General features: G+C 52.7%; 1 protein-coding gene across 2 annotated transcripts; it reads right to left on the bottom strand.

Moving 5' to 3' along the window:
- Positions 1-12786: 12786 nt before the first annotated feature.
- LOC124502989 (cytochrome c oxidase subunit 4 isoform 2, mitochondrial) lies at positions 12787-17038 on the bottom strand. Of its 2 annotated transcripts, XM_047067686.1 has the most exons (5): positions 16948-17038; positions 15598-15608; positions 15214-15364; positions 14296-14427; positions 12787-13027 (listed from the first exon to the last, which is right to left on the bottom strand). In XM_047067686.1, the coding sequence occupies exons 1-5, from the start codon at positions 17036-17038 to the stop codon at positions 12891-12893; spliced, it is 522 nt and encodes a 173-aa protein (XP_046923642.1). In that variant the 3' UTR covers positions 12787-12890. The 2 variants fall into 2 exon arrangements, with proteins under 2 accessions (XP_046923642.1, XP_046923641.1); XM_047067685.1 differs by lacking the exon at positions 15598-15608 and having other exon boundaries at positions 15214-15378; positions 16957-17038.
- Positions 17039-23728: the final 6690 nt, after the last annotated feature.

The following is a 23728-nucleotide window of genomic DNA, read 5'->3' on the forward strand; positions in this document are numbered from 1 at the left end:
GTAAAAAACAGTGCCCCCTACCCCACCCCTGCAAAGCAGAACAACTGTTCAGTGCCCCCCACCCCGCCCCCTGCAAAACAAAACAACACAAAACAAAACACCTGTTCGCTGTCCTAATTGCCTTGTAAAAATAATAGCAATAAATAAAAGTAATGATAAGGCCCTTATTTACAAACCATTTATGTGGCAGGACATCTCTCTGCAGCTGGTTGACCATCCCTTCTCGACACATCAGTCTCACCTGGACTTCATGCCAAGCTGCTGGGGCACCTGGAAAACAAATTTCTCCGGTGGCTCCGCAGACTTTGTGTGAAGGTCCTTGTGGAGGATGGGTGGCCACGTGCCCCGTGGCTGATCCCTGCAGTAGACATCCAGGAAGAAAGAGCCCAACCTTTGCCATGCTCAACGCATCCTGGTGGAGCAGTGAGGGCCAGAGGAGACACAGGCTGTGTAGCAGTTAGGAGCAGGGCTCTGAAACCATACTTCCTAGGATAGCCCGGTGCCCTTAACCTCCCTGTGCCTCAGTTTCTTCACCTGTAAAATGGAGATGATAATAATGGGTGGTTATGCAGATTTAGTGCAGGTTTTATGCTTGTGAAGTGCTTAAGAATGGCATCTGGCACCATAAATGTACGTGCTTTTAGGCTAAGCTGTCAGACCACCCCCTTCCATCATCCCCTACCACTGCTCTAAGGACCCCTGAGGGGACTAGTCTTGGGACTCCAGCTGCCCAAGCTCTGTGTCTTATGGATATCCACTAAACGCGAAGTCTAAAGTAAGGATTCAGGTGTAAAAGCAGTTTAAGTGGTGATCCTAGGACAGCAGGGACAGCGAGGCAGGGCAGGCCAACACAGGGTACAATGGCACGTAAATTGCCACTTGAGACAATGGGGCTCTTTTCCAGGGCATCCTTTGAAAAACTTGTAGAACGTTCTAGGGACAAGAACCTCAATGTATTCATTGAACGACTCCCATCCCTCATTGGCTGAGGGCTGCTCCCGTGTATTTCTCCCCAGCATTTGGCACTTCCTGCCTGCCCCAGGCTTGGGCCCGGCATCAACCTATGGTCAAAAGGACAAGGCAAGGCGCCTGTTCCTTGAATGAGAACTGTCCACCAAATTTACACATGACTTCTGAGGACGGGCTTAAGGGCACATGGCCGGGGCAAAAACATGTCTGCCACAGCTCACGAAACTATGTAGCACACCAGCTGGGAAACTCTCCTGGAGGGAGGAACAATTTGGTAGTTCTCAACTCTTGCTAATCCAAACAGTACTGCAATCAACAGCCTGGTGTATCCGTCATTTTGCACATACACATGTACACCCACGGGATATTCATAGAAGTAGAATCACTGGGCCAAAGGATATATGCATGTGTTATTTTGATGGAGACAGCCAAAGCTGTCATCCCGTGGAACTGCGTGTCCCCTGCACCCTTGCCAACATCCGCGTGAACACTCTTTGATCTTTTGTCAATCTGGCTGAGGAAAAAAAAATAGTACCCTATACTTTAAAATTTCATTTTCAAAACTCTAATTGAGGTTGGCGTCTTTTAATAATTTGAAAGCCATCTGTGTCCCTGATTAGTTAATGAATCCACACAATGACCGGCAGGGGCTGCAAATGGCACCCAAGGACGCTGCCATCGTGCGCCTCCTGGTCAGAGAACACAGCACGCCCCTGAAATGTTCTTGTCGAAAGTCGGCTCTGCGTGTGACCAAAGCTTCTAAATGTAACCACCATGGATGGAAAATACAGGGGCACAAGAAGTGCCACACGGAACGCAATCGGTAAAATGCAGCCTGGCAGAAACTCCTCCGGACAAGTGACCCTGCTTCTATCTATACTCGCACTTTTAGGAAAATGAAGCAGATCCGCTTTTTCCTTTTTCACCTAATTAAGCTAAAAGCCCTGGACATTGCATATAAAATGACCCAGTGGCAAGTCCTATGGGTTTTCTTTTTGCCTCAGAGATCCCAGACTTGGAGCCAAAGAAGCTGGAGCTGGCTTTTTTGGCTACCCAAAAAAAGCCAGTGGGCACAGAAAAGACAACACAGCCCCAACAAAAGCCTACTTTGTCTAGTCAAGGGATTAGGAAAGGAACAAGCCAGCAGGGTAGAACATTTCTAGACAGTAAGAGCTCCACTCCAGCCAAACACCATGGGAAAAACAGTGGCCTTATCCACATCAGCGAAGGCCAAGTGGGGATTTGGTGACTCCGTCCAACCTCATGAGTCAAGGTGCCCAGACACTCCCACCAGTGTGGGATGTCGTAAGGAGCCAGGACTTTCATGTCTGCTGGCCAGTAACGAGCCTCCTCGCCTGCCTCCTCCTTCCCACACGTCGATGCAGACAAACTGGGAGCCCACGATTCCACTCCCACCTGGCAACAACGAAAGTGGGTAAAAGGATGTGAAGAGGGTAAAGTTTCTACACTTCACTCAAATTGCAAAATGAGGGCGCCGGTAGACTGTGTTATGTGCACGTGATGTTATACCTACGGCAACCACCATCACGGTTTGTGGGTTCGAGCCCTGCGTCTGGCAGGCTCCGCTCTCCCTCTCTCTCTCTCTCTGCTCTTCCCCTGCTCACACTGTCTCCAAAGTAAGTAAATAAACTTAAAACAAAACAAAACAAAACAAAAAACCTCACTTCAAATGTATAGGCAGATGGAGGAAAAAAGGATAAAAAAGATCACGCAAGCAGCAAAAACTGATGGAAAAGAGAAACAGACAAATCCACAATTAACAATACACTTCTCTCAACAACTGACAGAACGACTAGACAGAAAGTCACCAACAATATAGAAGAACTCTCTACAGCACCATCAACAATGGAATCCAGTTGACATTCAGAGAACGTGGCATTCAACAGCAGAATACTCACTCTTTCCAAGTGCCCGCTGAATATATCTCAGTATAGACCATATTCTGGACATAAAACAAAAAACAAACCCCAACAAATTTAAAAGAATGGGAATCACACGATGTGTTCTCTGACCTCAGGAGACTCAAACTGGAAATTAACAACAGGAAGATGAGACGAAATCTCCAAACACTCAGAAAGCTAAACAACGCATTTCTAAATCATGCACGAGTCAAAGAAGAAGACTCTAGGGAAATTTAAAAAATACATTGAATTGAATGAGATGAGCGCATGACATATCAAAACTTGCAGGACACGGCAAGGGCAGTGCTGAGAGGGAAGTGTGTACCAGAAATGCACACATCAGAACAGAGAAAAAGTCGGGGCGCCTGGGTGGCTCAGTCGGTTGAGCGTCCGACTTCGGCTCGGGTCATGATCTCACGGTTCATGAGTTCGAGCCCCACGTCGGGCTCTGTGCTGACAGCTCAGAGCCTGGAGCCTGCTTCACATTCTGTGTCTCCCTCTCTCTCTGTGCCACAACCCCCCCCCCCCCGCCCCCGCCCGCTCATGCTCTGTCTCTCTGTCAAAAATAAATAAATATTAAAAAAAAATTTTTTTAAAGAACAGAGAAAAAGTCTCAGTTCAACAATCTAAGCTCCCACCTCAAGAAACTAGAAAAAGAGCAAAGTAAACTCAAAGCAAGAAGGAGGAAGGAAATGATAAAGGGTACAAATCAGTGAAATTTGAAGACATATAAAGAAATAAAGAACTCTGATAAAGGTAACTACATAGATATAAAAGAAGCATTATTATATTTTGGGGTTATAACTTTCTTTGTCTCCTACATGATTTAAAATGCAAAGTGATAGGGGCGCCTGGGTGGCGCAGTCGGTTAAGCGTCCGACTTCAGCCAGGTCACGATCTCGCGGTCCGGGAGTTCGAGCCCCGCGTCAGGCTCTGGGCTGATGGCTCAGAGCCTGGAGCCTGTTTCCGATTCTGTGTCTCCCTCTCTCTCTGCCCCTCCCCCGTTCATGCTCTGTCTCTCGCTGTCCCAAAAATAAATAAACGTTGAAAAAAAAAAAAATTTTAAAATGCAAAGTGATAGGGGTGCCTGGGTGCCTCAGTCAGGAAAGCGTCCAAGTCTTGATTTCAGCTCAGGTCATGATCTCATGGTTCGCAAGTTCAAACCCCACGTCAGGCTTTGTGCTGGCAGTTCGGAGTCTGCTTGGGATTGTCTCTCTCTGCCCCTCCCCTCCCCTCTCTCTGTCTCTCTAAATAAATAAACTTTTAAAAAATTATTTTAAAAAGTGTGTATTTGGGGCGCCTGGGTGGCTCGGTCGGTTAAGCGTCCGACTTCGGCTCAGGTCATGATCTCGCGGTCCGTGAGTCCGAGCCCCACGTCGGGCTCTGTGCTGACTGCTCGGAGCCCGGAGCCTGTTTCAGATTCTGTGTCTCCCTCTCTCTCTGACCCTCCCCCGTTCATGCTCTGTCTCTGTCTCAAAAATAAATAAACGTTAAAAAAATTTTTTTAAATAAATAAATAAATAAAAATAAAAAAATAAAAAGTGTGTATTTTAAAAACAAGAAACACAAATGGATAAAAAAAGGGGGGGCATCTGGCTGGCTCAGTAGGAGGAGCAGATAACTCTTGATCTCAGGGCTGTGAGTTCAAACCCCATGCTGGGTATAGAGATTGCTTAAATAAATAAATATTTAAAAAATAACATACAAATGCCTAAAAACTTAGAACTCTATGTTAATGGGCACACAATGTATAAAGATACAATTTGTGACAAAATAATAGAAAATATTAGAATGATAGAATAATTAGAATAACGGAAAGGGGGAGCATGAAGTGGTTTTTATATGTTACTCAAATTAAATGGGTATCAATGCGAGATTGTTCTGAATTTCCTATGTTAATTGAAATCCCCATGGTGACGGTGAAGAGAATATTTTTAAAATATACACAAAAGGAAATGAGAAGAAATCGACAATGTAAGCATCACTAGAAACCAACCAGCCCTACCAGACATCTATAGAACACCCCACCCAACAACAGCAGAATACATATTCTTCCATACACATGAAAATGTGCTTCAGGGTAGGCTGTGTGTTCAAGCACAAAACAAGTATCAATAAACTTATTTTATTTTTTTATGTTTATTTTATTTATTTATTTGAATGTTTATTTTATTTTTGAGACAGAGAGACAGAGTGCAAGTGGGGGAGGGGCAGAAGAGAGGGAGACACAGAATCTGAAGCAGGCTCCAGGCTCCAGGCTCCAAGCCGTCAGCACAGAGCCTGATGCGGGGCTTGAACTCACAAACCGTGAGATCATGACCTGAGCCGAAGTTGGACGCTCAACCGACTGAGCCACCCAGGCGCCCCAATGTTTATTTTTGAGAGAGAGAGCATGAGCGGGGGAGGGACAGAGAGAGAGAGACAGAGGGAGACACAGAATCCAAAACAGGCTCCAGGCTCTGACCTGTCAGCACAGAGCCTGATGTGGGGCCCAAACTCGGGAATGGCAAGATCATGATCTGAGCTGAAGTCAGATGCTCTACTGAGGTGCCCCAATATTTTTTAATTTGAGAGAGAGAGTGAATCTTAAACAGAATCCACACTCACTGCAAAGCCCAGAGCAGGGCTCAATCCCATGCCCTTGGGATCTTGACCTGAGCCAAAATCAAGAGTCGGATGCTCAACTGACTGAGCCATCCAGGTCAGGTACTTTTTTTTTTTAAGTAGGCTCCACACCCAATATGGGTCTTGAACTCACAATCCTGAGATCAAGACCTGAGCTGAGATCAACGAACTTAGCCACCCCAGCACCCCAGGTTTGGTTTTTTTTTTTTTTTTTTTACATTTACTTATTTATTTTGAGAGAGACAGACAGAGAATCTGCACTGACAGTGTGGAGTCCGACTCGGGGCTTGAACTCACAAACCGTGAGATGATGTCCCGGAGCCGAAGTCAAGAGTATGACATTTAACTGACTAGCCCCCCAGGCACACCCCAGGTGTTTTTTTTTTTTTTAACATATTAAGGAAATCAGCCCTCTGTCTCTCATACAGATAAATACTTGTTAGTTCCTTATCTGTCTTTGCAGTCTCTCTCTTTCTTTGTTTTTACTGATAATTTTACTATTACAGGACATTTTGACCTCATGGTTGTGTTTATCCCAAGACTATTTTGACTATGAGTTTTGACTCCAAATATTTTTATCAGAATTACACTAATTCTAATACATCAAGAAAGGGCTTTTTTTTTTTTTTAAGAGAGAGCTTTCTTGAGCAAGCTGCCTGAAGTCAATTTTATTCCTCAGTTATTTTATGACCAAAGTCAAATTCTTTCCAATGTTTGCCATTTTAAATTTAATTTTACAAAATTATTTTTTCATTGCAATCAACTTGACCTTGTGGAGTAAATGCTGCCAACAAGATGTGATTCTCTCCTCAGTCATTTTTACCCACATTTCATTCCTTTTTTTTTTTTTAATTTTTTTTAACATTTGTTCATTTTTGAGAGACAAAGAGAGAGCACAAGTGGGGCTGGGGCAGAGAGAGAGAGACACACAGAATCCAAAGCAGGCTCCAAGCTCTGAGCTATCAGAACAGAGCCCGATGTGGGGCTCGAACTCATGCACCATGAGATCATGACCTGAGCTGAAGTCAGAATCTTAACCAACTGAGCCACTCAGGCGCCCCATCCACATCTGATTTCAAGGGTTTTCTGCCATTATGCATTGTCTGCTAGTATCCATTATTTCTATTTGGTCCGATTTAAAAAAAATTTTTTTAATGTTTTATTTTATTATTTGAGAGACAGAGAAAGACAGAGCATGAGCAGGAGAGGGGCAGAGAGAGAGGGAGACACAGAATCCGAAGCAGGCTCCAGGCTCTGAGCCGTCAGCACAGAGCCCGATGCAGGGCTTGAACCCACGAACCGTGAGATCATGACCTGATCCGAAGTTGGACGCTCAGCCCACTGAGCCACGCAGGCGCCCCTCGCCCAAATTCTCAGGTCTAAATTTGACAATCTAAATGTCAAAATGTTACTGTTTGAAGTTTTGTCGACATCCAAGTTACTGTGGGTCAGTTTTAGCTTTTTTTTTTTTTAATTTTTTTTTAACGTTTATTTATTTTTGAGACAGAGAGAGACAAAGCATGAACAGGGGAGGGCCAAAGAGAGGGAGACACAGAATCTGAAACAGGCTCCAGGCTCTGAGCTGTCAGCACAGAGCCCGACGCGGGGCTCGAACTCACGGACCGCGAGATCATGACCTGGGCCGAAGTCGGCCACTTAACCGACTGAGCCACCCAGGCGCCCCAGTTTTAGCTTTTATCAACATGACTGTGTGTTGGTTACTTCTCCCCATCTGTGAGAGGGGGTGGTATTTGCTCACAGTTTCCCTCCACCCCACGCTTGCCACGTGTACTCCGACGGAAGCTATTTCTCTGCCCGTTGATGTTGGGCTTGGCTGCGGGTGGCAGACTATATTGTCCAAAGGTGGCCACAACCATATTTCCCATCTCACGTGCATCTTGCATCTTACACTGTGACCATCGGGTAGGGAAGTCTACGTCCGCTCCCTCTTGAACGCGGGTGGAGCTTTGTGAGTGCCTTGACCAACAGGGTTCGGCAGAAGTGATGCTATGTGTCTTCCGAGGCTAGATCGTGAGAGTGCAATACCCTTTCTTCTTGTTCTCTTGGAGTGCTCTCTTGGGACCCGCCCACCAGGCTCTGAGGGAGCCCAAACTAGCCCACACAGAGAGACCACCCGGGCATGCCACAGAAGAAGGATGTCCGGTTGACAGAGCAGGCCGGCTCAGCCAGCTGACAGCCAGCGTCAACCACCAGAGTGAACACACTTCCAGAACATTCTGGCCACTGCCTCTGGAGTGTTCCCAGCCGAGACCTCAAACATTCTAGAACAGAGGCAAACAGTAACCGCTGTGCCCTGCCTGAATTCCTGACCCACAGAATTGGTGAGCAGAATAAAATGGCTGCTTTGTGCCACTACGTTTTCGGGTGGTTTGGAAGGTAGCAACGGTAACCGGAACACCAGAGGACTTGCTTGGACCAGTGGAAGGTGGTGCTGATTCTGTGGAGCCCGGGCTTTAAGAGCATCACGTGTCCCAATCCATCCCCCTGCCCCCTCGGCAGTCTCTGACTTCTGCCAAGAGACAAAAATGCCTTCAGTGCCCGCAGCTCCCAGAACAAGGAGACACATGGAATCACTTTGAACCCAACTCTTGTGGGTTGAGTCACGTCTCCTCTGAATTCGTTATGTTGAAGCCCTAACTTCAGAATGTGAGGGTATTTGGAGATAGGAATTTTAAAGAGGTAATGAAGTTAAAATGAGGTCATTAGGAAAGGCCTTAACCCAAGCTGACGGGCGTGTCTGTAAGCAGAGGAAATCTGGACATGCAAAGAGACACCAGGGACGTGCATGCAGAAAGGAAAGAACATGTGAGGACGTAGCAGGAAGGTGGCTTTGCAAGCCAAAGAGAGACGCAACAGGAGAGACCAATCCTGCCAACATCTTGGACTTGGAGCCTCCGGAACTGTGAGAAAATACAGTTTTCTGTTGTTTAAGCCACTCAGTCTGTAGTATTTTGTCACGGCAGCCTGTGATGTTGTGATCTATACTAAGAAATCTACCTATTTGGCTCCTGGCACAGAGCTTCTGAAACCCTTGGAATTTCCTGAAGTGGTGAGAGCCACAAAGGTGTCTCTTGTTATGTCAATGATGTGATTTTTTTTTTTTTTTTTGGACCCCATCTTGGGATGGGTTGCCCAGAGAACAAACCACAGGATTAGAGGGTTGGACTTTCAGTTCCCACACACCCCGCCCCCAACCCCATCCCACTCCTGGGGAGGGAGAGGGGGCCCCCCCGGAGGTTGAATCAATCCCCAATGGCCAATGATTTCATCGATCATGGCTATGTAATGAAGCCTCCATAAACCCCCAGAAGGACAGGGTTCGGAGAGCTGCTGGACTGGTGAGCACGTGGAGATGTGATGACAGCAATACCCAGACAGGACATGGCAGCTCTGTGCCTTTCCCCATGCTCTCTTCCATCTGGCTCTTCCTGAGTTATGTCCTTTTATAAGAAACTGGTAATCCAGTGAGTAAGTGGGTTTCCCGAGTTCCGTGAGATGTGCTGGTAAATTAATCAAACTCAAGGAGGGGGTCGTGGGATCCTCCGACTTACAGCCAGTCCGTCAAAAGTGCAGGTAACAACCTGGGCTTGGCCTTGTGGGGGGGGGGGGGTCTTAAAGTAGGGGGCGGGGCAGTCTCGCAGAACCGAACCCTTAACCTGTGGAAGCTGACGCTATTTCCAAATACACAGTGTCCGAATTGAGTTGAATTTTCATACAGCCACCTGGCGTCCAGGGAATTGTTTAGTGGGTCCAGGAACCTAAAAGACGCCCCAGAAAACCAAAGTACTAACCCGCAGTCCGGAACTAAACCTAGCTGATCCCGGCAGAGCCTCAGCCAACCCACAAGCCCATGAAAGTAGAAATAAATGCTCAACGTTGTGAGTCACCAAGTTTTGGGGGTTGTTACACAGCATTACTGCAGGCGAAAAAACTGACGGGTTTAACATCTGATTTGTTTGCCTTGGCCGAGGGGCTGGGTCAGAACAATGAGGTCAAAATGTACTGCTGACCATTTCTGTAGCTAACACCCCATGAGCCTCCGGCTGGCTGTGTCCGTATCAGTCCTGCCCAGCTGGCTGGGGGATCTGGAGGGCAGGGCTCCTGTCGGCTCCGTCTCTGGATCCCTAGCATCGCTCATGCTAAGGCAGTGGCTAATACAATGGGTCTCTCATACCACACAGAGCCCAGGACCAGGCAGTTGCCTTTCAGATAAAAACCAAATCGATGTGCAAGACTCCCCATACTCTGGCCCCAACACACTCCCCCAGCTCCATCTTTCCCTGCTTTCCCCCACATGTGTCTCTTCGGTAGGGGCAGCAGGGCCCACAAAGCCCTGTGTGAGTCTCCTACTCCCCCACCCGTCCTAGTCCAGATCTTCCTTCTCTTCTGTGTGATAGCCCAACGGGCTTCCTTTATTTCCTCTATCATGCCGTGGTCCTCACTACCACAGGGCCTTTGCACATGCTTTTCTCTGCCTAGAATGCTGTTCTACCACCCCTGTTACCTAGTTGTGAGTCACCTTCCATATCTCAAGTCTGAGGACACTTCCTCAGGGAAGCCGCCTCCGACTTCTCTAGATGAGTGCAGTTTCCCTCTGTTGGTCAGTTCAACCAGGTACCGCCTCTTCTTAGCATTCATTCGCACTATAACTTATTAAAGTGGCCGTCTGGCTAATGTCTGTCTCCCCATTGCAGCATGTCAGATTCGTAAGGACCCGGAATTCATGACACTTGAATGAGGTCTCATTCGCTCTGTACCCCCCTGGCACACAGTGGACGCAAATAACTATTTGGTGATTGAATAAATATTGTTGTCCTGACTGCCCTGTTAAATGCCTCCAATGGCATCGAGGGTGTCCATGGAGATGTGCTGTTCGGGTCTCTCTTTGAGAGAACCTGCTGTAAGGTGGGTGGTATGACCACTTCCTGCCACTGCTCTTTCAGAAGTGCTGCAGTGCTCGCACGCTGAGGCTACTGTCCCCCAGGGCTGCTCCCTGCTGAGGACGGAGCACAGGGGTGTTATTAGGGAGGAGTCCCTTTCGGCCAACACAGGACTCCCCTAATGGATATTTTTTGCTCTGGGGCTCCCCACTGGCCTGGCCGAGACTGTCACAAAGATGCTGCGCGGCTATCGACCTCTCGCTTCTCGGCTCCAAATTCACCCTTCAGTACTTGCTCTGCCATAATGATCTGGACTCGGCATTTCCTCCTTTACAGTGAGACGCTAAGCTTTTTGCCAGGAGAGGGTGCTGGAGGGGACATTTCAGGAGGAAAGGCTTCTCTTTCTGGTTCTGGGATGTGTGTGTGTGTGTGTGTGTGTGTGCACGTGCACGGCCGTGTGATTAGTCAGCAGTGTGTGAGGATGCCCGGCGATGATCTGCCACAGCCATGAGCTCAGTGTTCACAGTCTCTCAGCACCTTGCAGCCCTCGGGCCTAAGGACCATCTTCTTGCAACGCTCCTAATGCAGATACCACACGCTCCAAGCCTCACATCTGCAAAGGTGCCCCAATCCCACCTGCCCACCAGCCTCGGCTCCCTCGGGCCTCCGAGGGTTGCTTCTTGCCCACCCCCTGACTATGGACCAGCTCTGGTCCGGGTGACCCAGCAAAGTTCCTTGCACTGCCGTGGGCTTCAACCACACCTGCTCCAATGAGGTCTAAACACCAGCTTGGGGAAGGCACTCCACTTCCAAGTTCAACCCTCCCTGGGTGCTCTCCGTAGGATAGCTGTCACTGCTCTCTTTACATCTTTGTAGAGTCGCTTGCTTGCTTATGCTGACGACTTCCTATTAAACAGCGCCATTTACAACAGCACAGTAGAGTCTGAGGCTCTCCCTCCCCTGCCCTCCTTCCTCCCTCCCCTCCTCCCACAGAGCTCAGACCTGCACCACTGCGCCGCTGTCTGAGGGTTCTCGACACCTGCTCCCGCTCCCTCTCTTCTCTCTCCTTCACAGACATCAGCCCCTTAACTCTCCACGTTTAATTCCTTCTTGGCATTTGCTTCTCGGAGGTCTTCACACTTAGAATAAAACCCCACGGAGGCGCCTGGCTGGCTTCCCCCAGGTAAGTCAGTAGAGCACATGACTTGATCTCAGGGTCGTGAGTTCAAGCCCCATGGTGGGCACGGAGAAATAAATAAATAAATAAATAAATAAATAAGACTAAAACCCCGTGAGTCCCCATATAATCTGCTCTCTGCCCCAAGTCCAACCCTGTTCCCCAGCACACACCTTCCTGCTATTCTCCAAGTCATTCCGCTAAAGCCCCTGTGGCCTCTGTGAGGTCCCCCACACGGACCAGAATCCCACCTCGGAGTCTTTGCCCTTGCTCTTCTGTCTTTTTATTTTATTTTTTTAAGATTTTATTTTGGGGGCGTTTGGGCGGCTCAGTTGGTTAAGCGTCCAGCTTCAGCTCAGGTCACGATCTCACAGTTCGTGGGTTCGAGCCCCGTGTCGGGCTCTGTGCTGACAGCTCAGAGCCTGGAGCCTGCTTCGGATTCTGCGTCTCCCTCTCTCTCTGCCCCTCCCCCACTCTCTCTCTCTCTCTCTCTCTCTCTCAGAAATAAACAAACATTAAAAAAATTTTTTTCAAGATTTTAAGTGATCTCTACACCCAATGTGGGGCTCGAACTCACAACCCCGAGATCAAGAGTCGCACGCTCCACTGACTGAGCCAGTCAAGCGCTCCGCTTTTCTGCCTTTGATACAAGGTTTGTTCCCTCATGTCATTCAGACCTCTTCTCAGATGCCATCTCCTCTAAAAGGCCTCCACCTACCACCTCCAGTCTCCTTTTAACTCTGTCCCTTTACCCTACTCTGTTTTGTTTCTTCATTTCTGCGTAACATACTGTATGTTATACTTACACGTTCATTTTTGTGTCTCCCAATGCTGCCACTATGCGGCCAGAGACTTCGTCTTATGCGCTGTTGGGCCCCCATGGCCTGGGTTAATACCTGGCACACCGTAGGTGCTCAATAAATATTTGTTAATTGACTGAATAAAGGAGTGTATTTGCCTTTGCTCAAGCCACTCCCTCCACCTGGAAAACCTTCCCTTCCCCTTCCTCCCTTTCCTAATGCCACATACCTGTTAAGACTAAGCCCTAGTCCCTACTCTTCCATGAAGCCCTCCCTGACTACCTGGGCTCTGGGCCCCCGGAAGGTGGCTTATTCCTGTCCTTCCCTCACTACACTGCTTGATTTTAGATGTAATGAAGGGTTTGTGGCAAATAAAGAGGTGGAGATTGAAGGCAGAAGAGAACAGGCCAGTTTTATTGGGATTAAGAGGAGGAAAGGGCCGTCCACAGGCCCTGGGCCAGGGTGGAGCTGCAGGGACAGCAGCCAGGATGCCATGTCACTTCTTCCACTCCTTCTTCTCATAGTCCCACCGGGAGGCCAGCCCTTGCACGGGGTTGCCCTTCATGTCCAGAATGCGCTGGAGCTGCTGGGCCTTCCACTCATCCGTCAGGGTGACGGGCTTCTTAGGGAACACTGCGGGGAAGGCACGGGTGGGGACAAAGGCATTTTAGATGCCTCGAGGTGTGCATCAGGGAAGGTCTGGGGGCAGAGCTCCCTACACAGCTCATACCTTACTTCCTGGTCCATTTGTCCCTGAGGCTGACCCGGCCTGCCTGAGTCACTGGTACTTTCTACCCCAGTGTGTGGTAAAGAAGGAAAATATCTTTATGGGCACCTATTAGCCCCAAACACTGGGCTAGGATAAATTTTTTCCCAAAGGCTCTCTCATTTCATCCTCAAGCAAAGCGGGAATTCACATCACACTCTCGCAGAAGAAGAAAGAAGGTGAGGCCATCAGAGGTGAGGTCAGCTGGCACAGAGACTGCCAGCTCTTCCCCAACATCCCCTCCCTTCTTCCAGAGTAGTGCCTCTCCAACCCGAGTGGGCAGCAGAATCACTCTGGAGAGCTTGTTAAAACACAGATTGCTGGGCTCCACCCTCAAAGTGTCTGACTTGGTAGATCCAGACTGGGGCTGAGAATGTGCATTTCTAAAAGTTCCCAAGTGATGGTGTTGGTCCAGGGTCTCACACTCTGAGAATCACTCTTCAGTAGTAATAGACAGCTGGGCATGTGACGGCCTCGCTGAAAACTACATTTCCCAGCATCCCTTGTGGCTAGACCCAGTCATGTGATCGCTTCTAGCCAACGGGTGGTGAGCAGAAGTGGCGTGCGCAACTTCTGGACCTTAAAGAGGTCTCTCTTCTCTCTTCTTGGGTGGAATGTAGGCTTTAATGGCTGGAGCTGGGGCAGCCACCTTATCAAGAAGAAAGCTTCACGTTAAGGATGGCAGAGCAGTATGACAGAAGGAGCCTGACACTGCAGTCTCGATACTCCCCCAGGCCTTTTTTGTGAGAGAGGAACAAAACCTGTATCTTCTTTAAGCTCTTGTATGTTGGTGACTCTTTGTTATGGAAAAATCCATGGCTAATAACAGCAATCAGTAACATTACCATTCATGATTATGTGCCAGACGCTGGCTTTGGCTCTCTCATTAAATCCTCACAAACCCTGTGATGTGGGCACTGTTATTTTCATTTTACAGACAAGGGAATTGAGGTCCAGAGAGGCAGAGCCCCTACATCCCAACCGAGGCAGCCGTGCTCTGCCCTTCACCCTACACCTCTTTGGGGGACTTTTCAAAACTCTTCAGACGAGTTGCCTTATAAGGGCTTGGCTGGTGGCTCTGACCACAAGGGCGTGGCCCCGGGCGGTAGCGAGGGGGGGGGTTGTTGCCACTCACCATAGATCCGCTGCCACCAAATCATCAGAGCTGTGAATCCAAAAAAGAAGAAGACACAGCCCATCACTGTCTTCCACTCATTGGAGCGACGGTTCATCTCCGCGAAGGTCTCATGGAACTGGAGCCGGTACACTGGAGGCAGATGAGGGGTGAGGAGGTAGGGGTCTCGGGCTCATGGATTCCGAGGACCCTGGACCAAGTCTTGGCCTCAGGGATTCCCAGCCGCCCCCTCCCTGAAGCAGGTGTTGTCCATTCAGCAAATTCTTATTGAACATCGACCGTATGCAAAGCATGGCCAGAAGCAGGATCCAAATGTGAGTCCTTGGGGGGCACCTCTGGTGGGCAGGACTTGGGATTGCACATCCCTCCGGTTTCCCGGGGTCAGGCCCCTGCTCTGCCACCCACCTGCCTCTCTGCTCCTTCCCCCCACACCACTCAGCGATGCCCACACTTTCCTGCTCCTACATCCCTCCCCATGCTATTCCCACTACCAGGCAGCACCCTCGTCCTTATCATTCAAGGCCAGCCAGAATGTGCCCTCCTCTGAAAGGCCCGCCAGGATTCCATGTCTCTCTCCTTCCGGTCCTCACAACCCCTTGGACACACCTCGCCCTAGCCGCAAAATTCATATTACAGTTATCTGGGTTTGTGTCAGTTCCCCCACTGGCCTGAGAGCACCCTGAGGGCAGGAACCATCTGGGTGATTCACTCCTGTATCCCCAGCATCACCTCGCATCTGACTGTGCACAAATAGTTGAATGAATAAGAGAATAGATGAACAAAGGGATAAACTTCACCCCTCAGGTATGAGTTCAGGCGTTCAGGGGTTTCTGGCTGTCTTGAGTGGGGGCCCTTCTTTTCAAAGTCACCCCCCCAGCCCGCTCTCTCCAGCCAGCCCCCCCTCCCCCCGATACCTACAGGCCACCTTCTCGTCATGGGTCAGCTGGGTCCAGCTGCCCTTCTCTTTCTCCTTCAGGGCCCGCTGCTCAGCGTTGAGCTCTGTGCAGAAGGGCTCATCGGGCATGGGGTAGGAGCGCTGGGCATGGTAGTTAGTGTAGGGGGGCATCTTCTCCTTGCTGTGGGCTGCAGGTACGACAGAAGAGCTACATTCAGGCTGCACCTGGGACATCCCAGCTCTAACCATAATATTAAAAAAGAGGGCTGCACCGGGGCGTCTGGGTGGCTCAGTTGGTTAAGCATCCCACTTCAGTTCAGGTCATGATCTCATGGCTCGCCAGTTCGAGCCCCGCATTGGGCTTTCCGCGGTCGCCATGGAGCCCGCTTCGCCTCCTCTGTTTCCACCCCAGCCCCCTCTCTGCCCCTCCCCTGCTTGCTCTCCCCCTCTCTCAAAAATAAATAAACATTAAAAAAAAAAAAAAGAGGGCTGCATTTATTGAGCACTTACTGTGTGCCAGGAGCCACTCTAAGGCCTTCAGGTGAATTGACTCATTTACTCGGCGTCACTCTGAGCCAGGCGAGACTGTTATCTGTCTACTTTACAGACAGAGAAACTGAACAGCTAAGTGACTTGCTGTAACTCACAGAGCGAAAAGGAGCAAGGCAGCCCCTCTGGGTTCAAACCTTGTGCTCTCTGGGAAGAGGTGAGGTGAGGAGGGCATGGCAGGCAAAGGCAACGGTGGGACGAAGGCTGAGTGAGATGAGCCTGACGTGGCGGAGGTACACCTGCTCTGCAAACTGTAAAGCGCCAGCCGCGTGCCTTTGACCACCGGTCAAGGGCACGGCTTTGCAGTCAGCTGCGTTTGAACTCCAGTTCCACCCACCCCAGCTCCAGCGAGCCCCTTGACCTCACTGTGCTTCAGTGTCCTCATCTGGAAAGCGGGGACAGTAAGCTCCCGCCGCACGCTGTCGTGGGCAGCCTCAAGATAATATACTTGAAAGGGTTAGCGCGCGCCTAGCAGCAGACGCTCGGTCAATTCCACGGCTAGAGGGCCGTTTTACGACTGGCTTCCTTCCTAGAAGCTTTCCCTGGTGGCTGAGCGTCAAGGGCTCCGTGTGGGTGTCCAGGGTGTCCAGAGCAAGGCTGGGCACCAGGAGGGTCTCGATCAAGCTTCTGTTTATTGTCACCAGAGGTGCCCACATGGAGGGCATTGGTACCACCTTGCCAGGACAGTTCTGGAACTGCTTTGGGCTCTTTTAATACCTAGGCCTCCGGGCCTCAGTTTGTTCATCTGAAAAATGGAGATAACAGCCCAGCATCCACCTCACACGGTTGTTATGAAGACTGAGTGTTTTAGTCTGTGTGAAATGTTGGTCACAGCTTGGGGCACATAGTAAGGGTTCAGTGAACGTTATCTGTTATTCTCCGGAGGGTCAAGAAGGCCCTTCTGCTATGTGGCTGAAGTCTCTCCTGCTTTAGGCCTCTTTTTTCTGAATAGGGTCTGGAAAGGAGGTCCAAGGTCCCATCAGCACACTCCACCTCAGGACACAAAGGCCCTAGGAGCCCAAGGTGTGGGGGGGTCAGGCCCCGAGGAAGCTTGGGGTGGAAGGGGACCCTGTCAAATGTGAGCTCCAGATCCTGGAGCATCCAGGCCCAAGGGGTGGGATTGTGGAAAACAGTCTAGGGCAGACCCAGGGCAGCTGGCAAGCAGGAGCCCACCCCTAGCCTTGGAGTTGGACAGGGGTGGGGTGTGCGGGTCTTACCAGCGCTTCCCGGGCTGTGCATCTGCCGCATCCTGGGTCCTCCTTTCCTCAGCACCAAGCTCCAGACAGCTCTGAAGAACATCTGTGTGTGTGTGTGTGTGTGTGTGTGTGTGTGTGTGAGTCCTGCCCCACATTGCCCTCTGCCCCTACCCTCAGGGCCCAGATACAGAAACCCTTTTTCACAGGTGGTGGTGGGTCCGCCTGTGGATTTCAAGGTCACCCTCATGCCCCTGACCCTTCTACTTTTGTCTGCGATCCTGGTGGGGGGAGATGGGGGTCCTAGACACTTGGAGCCCCCCTCGGGAGACCTCAGTGAACCATCTGAGAAGTGGGAGGAGGCCTAACTCCCGGAGGCAGGGTCCCAGCGGTTTGGCGCTGTGGGCCAGGGTTCTGGTCCCAGCTCCAGCTCAGCCAGGCCAAGTTGGGAAACCTCCCTGGGCTGTTTGCTCTCCCTCCCAGAGGAAACTGGGTGGGAGTCCAGGTAGGGAGGGAGCAGGGCCTGGGGCTACCTCTCTTCCTCACAGGGCCATCTGCCAAGGTCTCTGCACAGACGGTCTGGCCCCCACCCCTTCCTCCCTAATTGGCTGCCTACGTGCTCACAAAGCCTGCTCTGCGGTGGATCTGGTGGGGAAGGGGACAGGCTGAGCCTAAGCCCCCACCCCCCAGGGAAGTCTCAGAGTCTGGCTCCCATGGGGGTGGGGAGGGCTTTAGAGGAGGACAAGGACCAAAGTGGGTCAGAGGGAGGAAGAGGAGCACACGTTTTGGGGAGAGGAAGGGGGTATCTCACTTCTGGAAAGAAAAAGTACCCCCCCCCCCGCTTCCCACATCTGGGGAGAGAGAGGGGCACCCAATAGACAGAAGGAGGGGGTGTACCATGTGTGGTGAGAGGGGGCCCCCACATCTGGGAAGAAAGGGCTCCTGTCTGTAAGTGGGGAGCCCCACATTTGAAGAGAGGGAAGGAGTCATCTACATTTGGGGAAAGAGATGGCGCCCCACATTCGGAGAGAGGGTAATTCCCAAGGAGTCCTCAACTCTCAGCTGCCAGGACCCGCCCCCCCCCAACCATCCCCCGCTCCTGACCCTACTCGATGGCAGGGACCAGACGGATCCTCACCGGTGGCGAAAGCAGGGGTCCAAGCCGCCGCATCCCTCACCCGCCAGCCTTGGGCAGCCAGGCTCTCCCACCCACTCACTCACCTCCCTGCTCAGCGCAGCGAGCTAGGTCAGCCCAACAAGTAACGGAGAATGGGCGGCAGAGGGACCGGAGCGCGGGCGCCCGCCCCCAGGCCCGCCCTACAGCCTTTCCCAAGGCCAACCCCTGCGTGGGAACGTCCTGCCTCAGCGGGGCGTGGGAGCGCCCAGCCCGCGTCCCTGGAGACACCCGGGCCCCCCCAGCCCGGGGAGGGGGGCCGCAGAGTGAGTCCCCGCCTCGATTTCCCCGCCCCCGGGGGTCCTGCCTCTGGAGACAGCTGACAGCGCCCAGGACCCAGCTGGCGGGGTGTCCTGGGCCGGCCCAGCCCTCTGACTCTGGTAGTCCCAGGAGCTGAATCACCCTCCCTCCGCACCTTTGCTCATTGCCTTCTTTGCACTTGGAATGCTCTCTTAGTGACTTTGCCCAGACCCAGTCTTGCCAACTTTCCAGCCCAGGCTCAATGCTTCCTGCTCCAGCAAGCCCACAAACATCTAGAATCTGGGAGCTGGTCTGTGGTGTACCTACCACCCTGCTCCCATGCCGCCAGATACCCTGTGGGGGTGACTAAAAGCCTCCCTCTGGTGTTCAAATCTTAGCTGTGTGGCCCTTAACAAGTGGCCTAACCTCTTAGGCCTCCTAGGACAAACCTCTGAGTTCCTGTCTTATGTTCTAGAAAAGGGAGCTAATGATAGTACCTACCTGACATGGCTGTTGTAAAGGTTAGATAAGTCAACAGAAAAGCATCAGGTACATTTACTCAAGAATTATTTATTAAGGGGGAGCCTGGGTGGCTCAGTTGATCAAGCGTCCAACTTTGGCTCAGGTCATGATCTCACGGGTTGTTGAGTTCTAGTTCCAGGTTGGGCTCTGCCCTGACAGCTCTGGGCCTGCTTCGGATTCTGTGTCTCCCTCTCTCTCTCTGCCCCTCCCCTGCTCACGCTGTCTCTCTCTCTCTCTCTCTCTCTCTCTCTCTCTCTCTCAAAAATAAATAAATACGCAGTTAGGGGAAAAAAGAATTATTTATGAAGATCTATTACAGCTGGCATTTATTGAGTGTCCCCAAGGTAAATGCTTGGGGATATAGAGCCAAACAAATCCAAAAACAGTCCCTGGCCTTTTAGGGCTCACAATCCAGTTCCAAGCAGAAAGTCCTGTGCAAAGGCCCAGAGGCAGAAAAACACAGGTGTATTCAAAGAACAGAGAGAGGCCATCTTGGCCAGAGTGTGACAGGTAGAGGGGAGAGTTGGAGAGGGGTTAGACTCCCAAGTAGGGCCTCAGAGGCCATGCTATGGATCTTAGATCTTATTTTAAAGATGGGAAGCCACCAGAGGTAAGTAGGGGAGTGATATTGTTAAATGGAGTGGAGCATGAGTTTAGGAAATGTGGCGTGGGATTGTTAGAATACTAATGGTGGACTGATGAATGGAAGCTGGGGATCCCTTCTGTGGCCTGGGATCAGAGCTTTCTATGTCTCTCGGCTCTGGGCCTATGAAATGTGTCCAGTGCCCACCCATCCATCAGGGTTCCTCTAGCCAGTGAGGCCACAGGGACCTGCTCTAGCCAGTGTCTGGAGGGAGGGGCTTAATCCCCAGGGGGTAGATGAACCTAGAGGGGCAGAGACTCAGGGAAGGTGCTAGAGAGACCCTGGGGTGGGCAGGATGCACATTTCCATTCTGAACTTCAGCAGCAACAAACACAAGGCCGTGAGAAGGCAGTGTGGGACTCTCCTGGATCTCCATGAGAGGAAACCCTCAGCTCCCAGGATTAGCCCTGGTTACTCCTGGGAGCTGTCCCACCCTCTTCCCCATGACCAAGGGAATTCCAGGTTTGAGCGACCCCTAAGAGAACCACCTTACCTCTTTGATGCTGACCAGGGTGTCCTGAAGAGTAGCCCTACGGACAAAGGATCAGGGAACACCCTCCTTCAGGCAACCTGGGGAGAGCATGCCTTAAGTCCTGTCAGAACTTTCCAGGGGCAGGCAGATGCCTGCTGCGCTGGAGAGAATGGCTGGTGTGTAGGCTTTGCTGCTGCCGTGCTGGTAGCCAAGCTGTGCCATTTCTGGGCCTCAGTTTCCCCATCCCTCACAGGACTTTACAAGGAAAGGCCTTTGGGGAATGTTCTGCCCTGCCCTCTCCCCCACCCCAGCTTCTGTCCGAACTCTAGGCACCAGATGTGGGGCGATGCCGTGATGAGGAACATCTGTAGGAGAAACCGGCTTGGGATGAGTAAATGGAGGCAGGCTTCCGGTGGCCCAAGACCGGTATAAGGCATCACAACCGCCTGCGGGGTGATGGCCCCGAACCTGGAAATAGTCGGGCTCCCCCATAAGGTAGGTCACCCAGGGGCCCCCGGGGCCAACGAGCAGGAGTCTTCCCTGGGAACCTTGGAGGGCACTGGAGGGGAGGGGCTCGGATGGGGCTTTACAGGCTAGTTACTGCGATGGACCCTACACGGGAATGCACGGCGGGGTTGCAGAAACTGCAGGAAAGGGAGATGAGCGGAATCTGCCCCTTTCCCCCTGGCCCCGCCGCTCCGACCCTTCAGTGGGAGCCTACAGAAAGGGGCAGCCCTTACTCGTTTTATCAGATCCAGGGAGCTCCCGAGATTCTGCCAAGATACAAAGACCTGAGCCACGTCCCCAGCATCCTGCTGGTAGGACCCCCAACCCCTCTTCCCCTACAGACTATTCAGGCTTCGGACAGGACCATTCCCAGAGGGAATACTGAGGAGGACCTAGGCTTCGCGAAGGACCCGAAGACGAAAGTAGGAAAAGGCGTTGGACAAAGCGTCGGGGCCCCCTGCCCCCAGCCCCTCGGGAGCCCCGGGAGCCTGTTGAACCAGCGGAGATCTGGGACTGGAGGAGCGGGACGGGGGAGATAGGGAGGTGGATGTCGGGGAGAGAGGGGCGGGCAATGCAAGGGTGGGTGGAGCTTATTCTTAGGGGCGGGGACTGTAGTGTTAGAAGTGGGACTGGAAACGGAAAACCTAGGGGCCCTAAGCAAGGGGGGCCAGTTGGGCGGGCCTGGTGAGCAGAGGAGGCGTGGCCAGGATCGGGGGCGAGGCCTATCCCGCTCTGCCGCAGAAAGGCGGGCTAATTAATGGCAAGGGCCTGTGATTTCGGAATCTGCCGACCCACAGCTCCAGGGGCCAATCCAGAAAACGCTTCGGCAACTGTGGGCCGAAGGGCCAGGTCAGAACAAACGCCGAAACAGAGCTGCCACAGAGAAGACCGCTAATGACAGTTTTTCCGGTCCTGGGAACGACGCCTTGCCTGGATTTCGCTGGGACGGGAAGGGACTGTTGGCCTGGAAGGTGGAGGAAACCTCCTTTGGGCGGGTCTGACCACTCTGCACAGCTCCCGTCCCAGGGCAGAAGTTCCCGGAGGAGGGGGCGGTGCTGAAGGTGGGGTCTGGCTGGTGGCAGCAACGGCGAGCGGTCCCCCCACTTTGCACACGAAATGAGCGAAGCTAGCGGTGTTCGGCGGAAGGGGAATTTTTTGCAGAGCTGCAGAGGCGATGTTTGAGACCGACCCCTCTGGCTGTCACTCATGGCCCCTTAGCCCCGCCCCAGAGGCGTCAATCCTCTCGCCCCGCCTACAAGCAGTCCTCATTCCCCGTCCCGCCACGTGCCCTGTCACTCATACTACACCACCTACGTCCCGCGTCTCCTCCCTCCTTCCCCGGCCTCGGGCTGCCGGTCATCCCTCCCCGGCCCCTCGGACAGTCTTTGTGTCCCCCTCCTGCTGGGCTCCACCTGGCTGTCCCCCGCGCCGTCTGCAGCCCGACCCCGTCCTGTCAGTCATCCCTGGCCCCGCCCAGCCCCGCTGGCCTTCGGGGCTTACTCGGCCGCTGGCCTCGCCCCTACCCTGAGAGGCTCCTCCTCTATCACTCAGCCCCTGGCCGCCCGGGCCCTGTCCGTCTCTCCGGCCCTGCCTTCACAAGCCACACTAGACCCTTGCCCTGGCCCCAGGCTTGCTCTTTCAGTTCTCTCTGGCCCCCCGCACGGCGACCGCCTCCACTCCCTGACCCTGCCCGCGCTGTCGTCCTGCTGGCCGCTTCACGCGCCCAGCCCCGCCCCCTCCCTGTCAGTCACTTAAGCCCCGCCCACAAGGCACCGCCCCTCCCCGCCTTCTCCGTAGGACTGTTCCCGAGGTCCCGCCCACTCTATCACTCCCCTCCCGCCCCCTGCCAGCTCCAGCCTCTCCCGGCCCGCCCCCCGTCCCCGCCACCACGCCCCGGCTCAGGTCCCGCCCACGCCACGCAGTCGGTAGGGGTGCTGGGCGGAGTCGCACGCTGACAGCTGCTGCCGCGGTGGCAGGGGAGCCGGAGGCGGTCCCCCGACGCGGCGAGCTCCGACCGCGGGAAGGGCGGCCACTCGCCACCAGCTAGAGAAGGGGCGTGGCAGTTCGTCAGAACTCGCTGCAGTGAAACCCCGGGGCCCGGGTCCTCGTCACCACCCCCTCGCCTGGGCAGATGTATACAAACGACAACCTAGCTAGTATCAGGGGCGGTGAAGCTACCCTCCTGCCCCCCGCCACCCGGGAAGCCCACGTCTAGGATTCTAGTCCCAGCTCCACCCCCTGCTGGTTTCCTTCCCTCTTCCCTGCCTCCCCTCCCGCCCGCCCTACCCCCACCTCCCCCCATGGCTTCGGTTTCCACATCTTTACAGTATCGGTCAGACTCAAGCTCTGTTTATGGGTGTGGGGGTGAATGCCATGGTCTGAGCAGAGATTCTCCCAGAGGCGCCCGCACCGGTGACGTATCGGCCAAGCTATGGATAGGGCTATGGGTGGGGTGGGCGCCACCTCAGAGGAGAGCAGCAGCGTCACCACCAGGAGACAGTCCAAACTTGGTAAAGGGATAAGGCGGTGGGATCCTGGAGGTGCAGCGGGTCAAGTCGGCCCTGGGGTAGGCCCAGATCCCTCCAGATACTGCTCTGGGGCTCCACACTAACCCGGAACTGTTTACAGCTACCGCTCCAAATCTTCCAGGGCTTTCTGCTCCACAGGCCAAAGGGGGTGCACAGAGCAGGGGGAGGGACCTGGCCAGACCCCAAGACCTGGGACACAACTGGCTCATGGACATGGCCATATGGCCCCCTGATGTGGCGGCGCAGGCATTTGTGGGGACCTCATGGCTTCCTTGAACCTTCATTAGCACCCGCTGGCCTCCCGATAAGCTACTTAGCCTGATATTCCGGGTCCCCCTGCCAAGCTCTCCAACACAACTCCTTCATCACCTCTCCTCTCCTCCCCTCCCGAGCCCCTCCCCACCCCCCCATGCTGCCCTTTAACTCTTGGAACACACTCTGCCCTTGCCTGTGGCCGGGCCTTTGTCACTGCTCTCCCCTCTGCTGAAATGCTCTTCTCTCTAGAGCAAGACTCATTTATTCCCACTCGCATGTTTCCGTGTGAGAAAGCTTTACTGGCCCAACACCCGCAGACCTAGGCCTTGGTCTACAAACAAATTTGTCACTATTTGTGGCCTCAACAAAAGCTCCAATTCCACATGCTTTTTTTCCCCCAATGTGACCTTGACACTCTTCCCATCAGGTGGTGGGATGGATGTCCCCATTCCTTG

Source organism: Lynx rufus, unplaced genomic scaffold, assembly GCF_022079265.1.
Source record: "Lynx rufus isolate CCGP_SWC_20201006 ecotype Redwood Valley unplaced genomic scaffold, mLynRuf1.p SCAF_8, whole genome shotgun sequence".
NCBI classification, from domain to species: domain Eukaryota; kingdom Metazoa; phylum Chordata; class Mammalia; order Carnivora; family Felidae; genus Lynx; species Lynx rufus.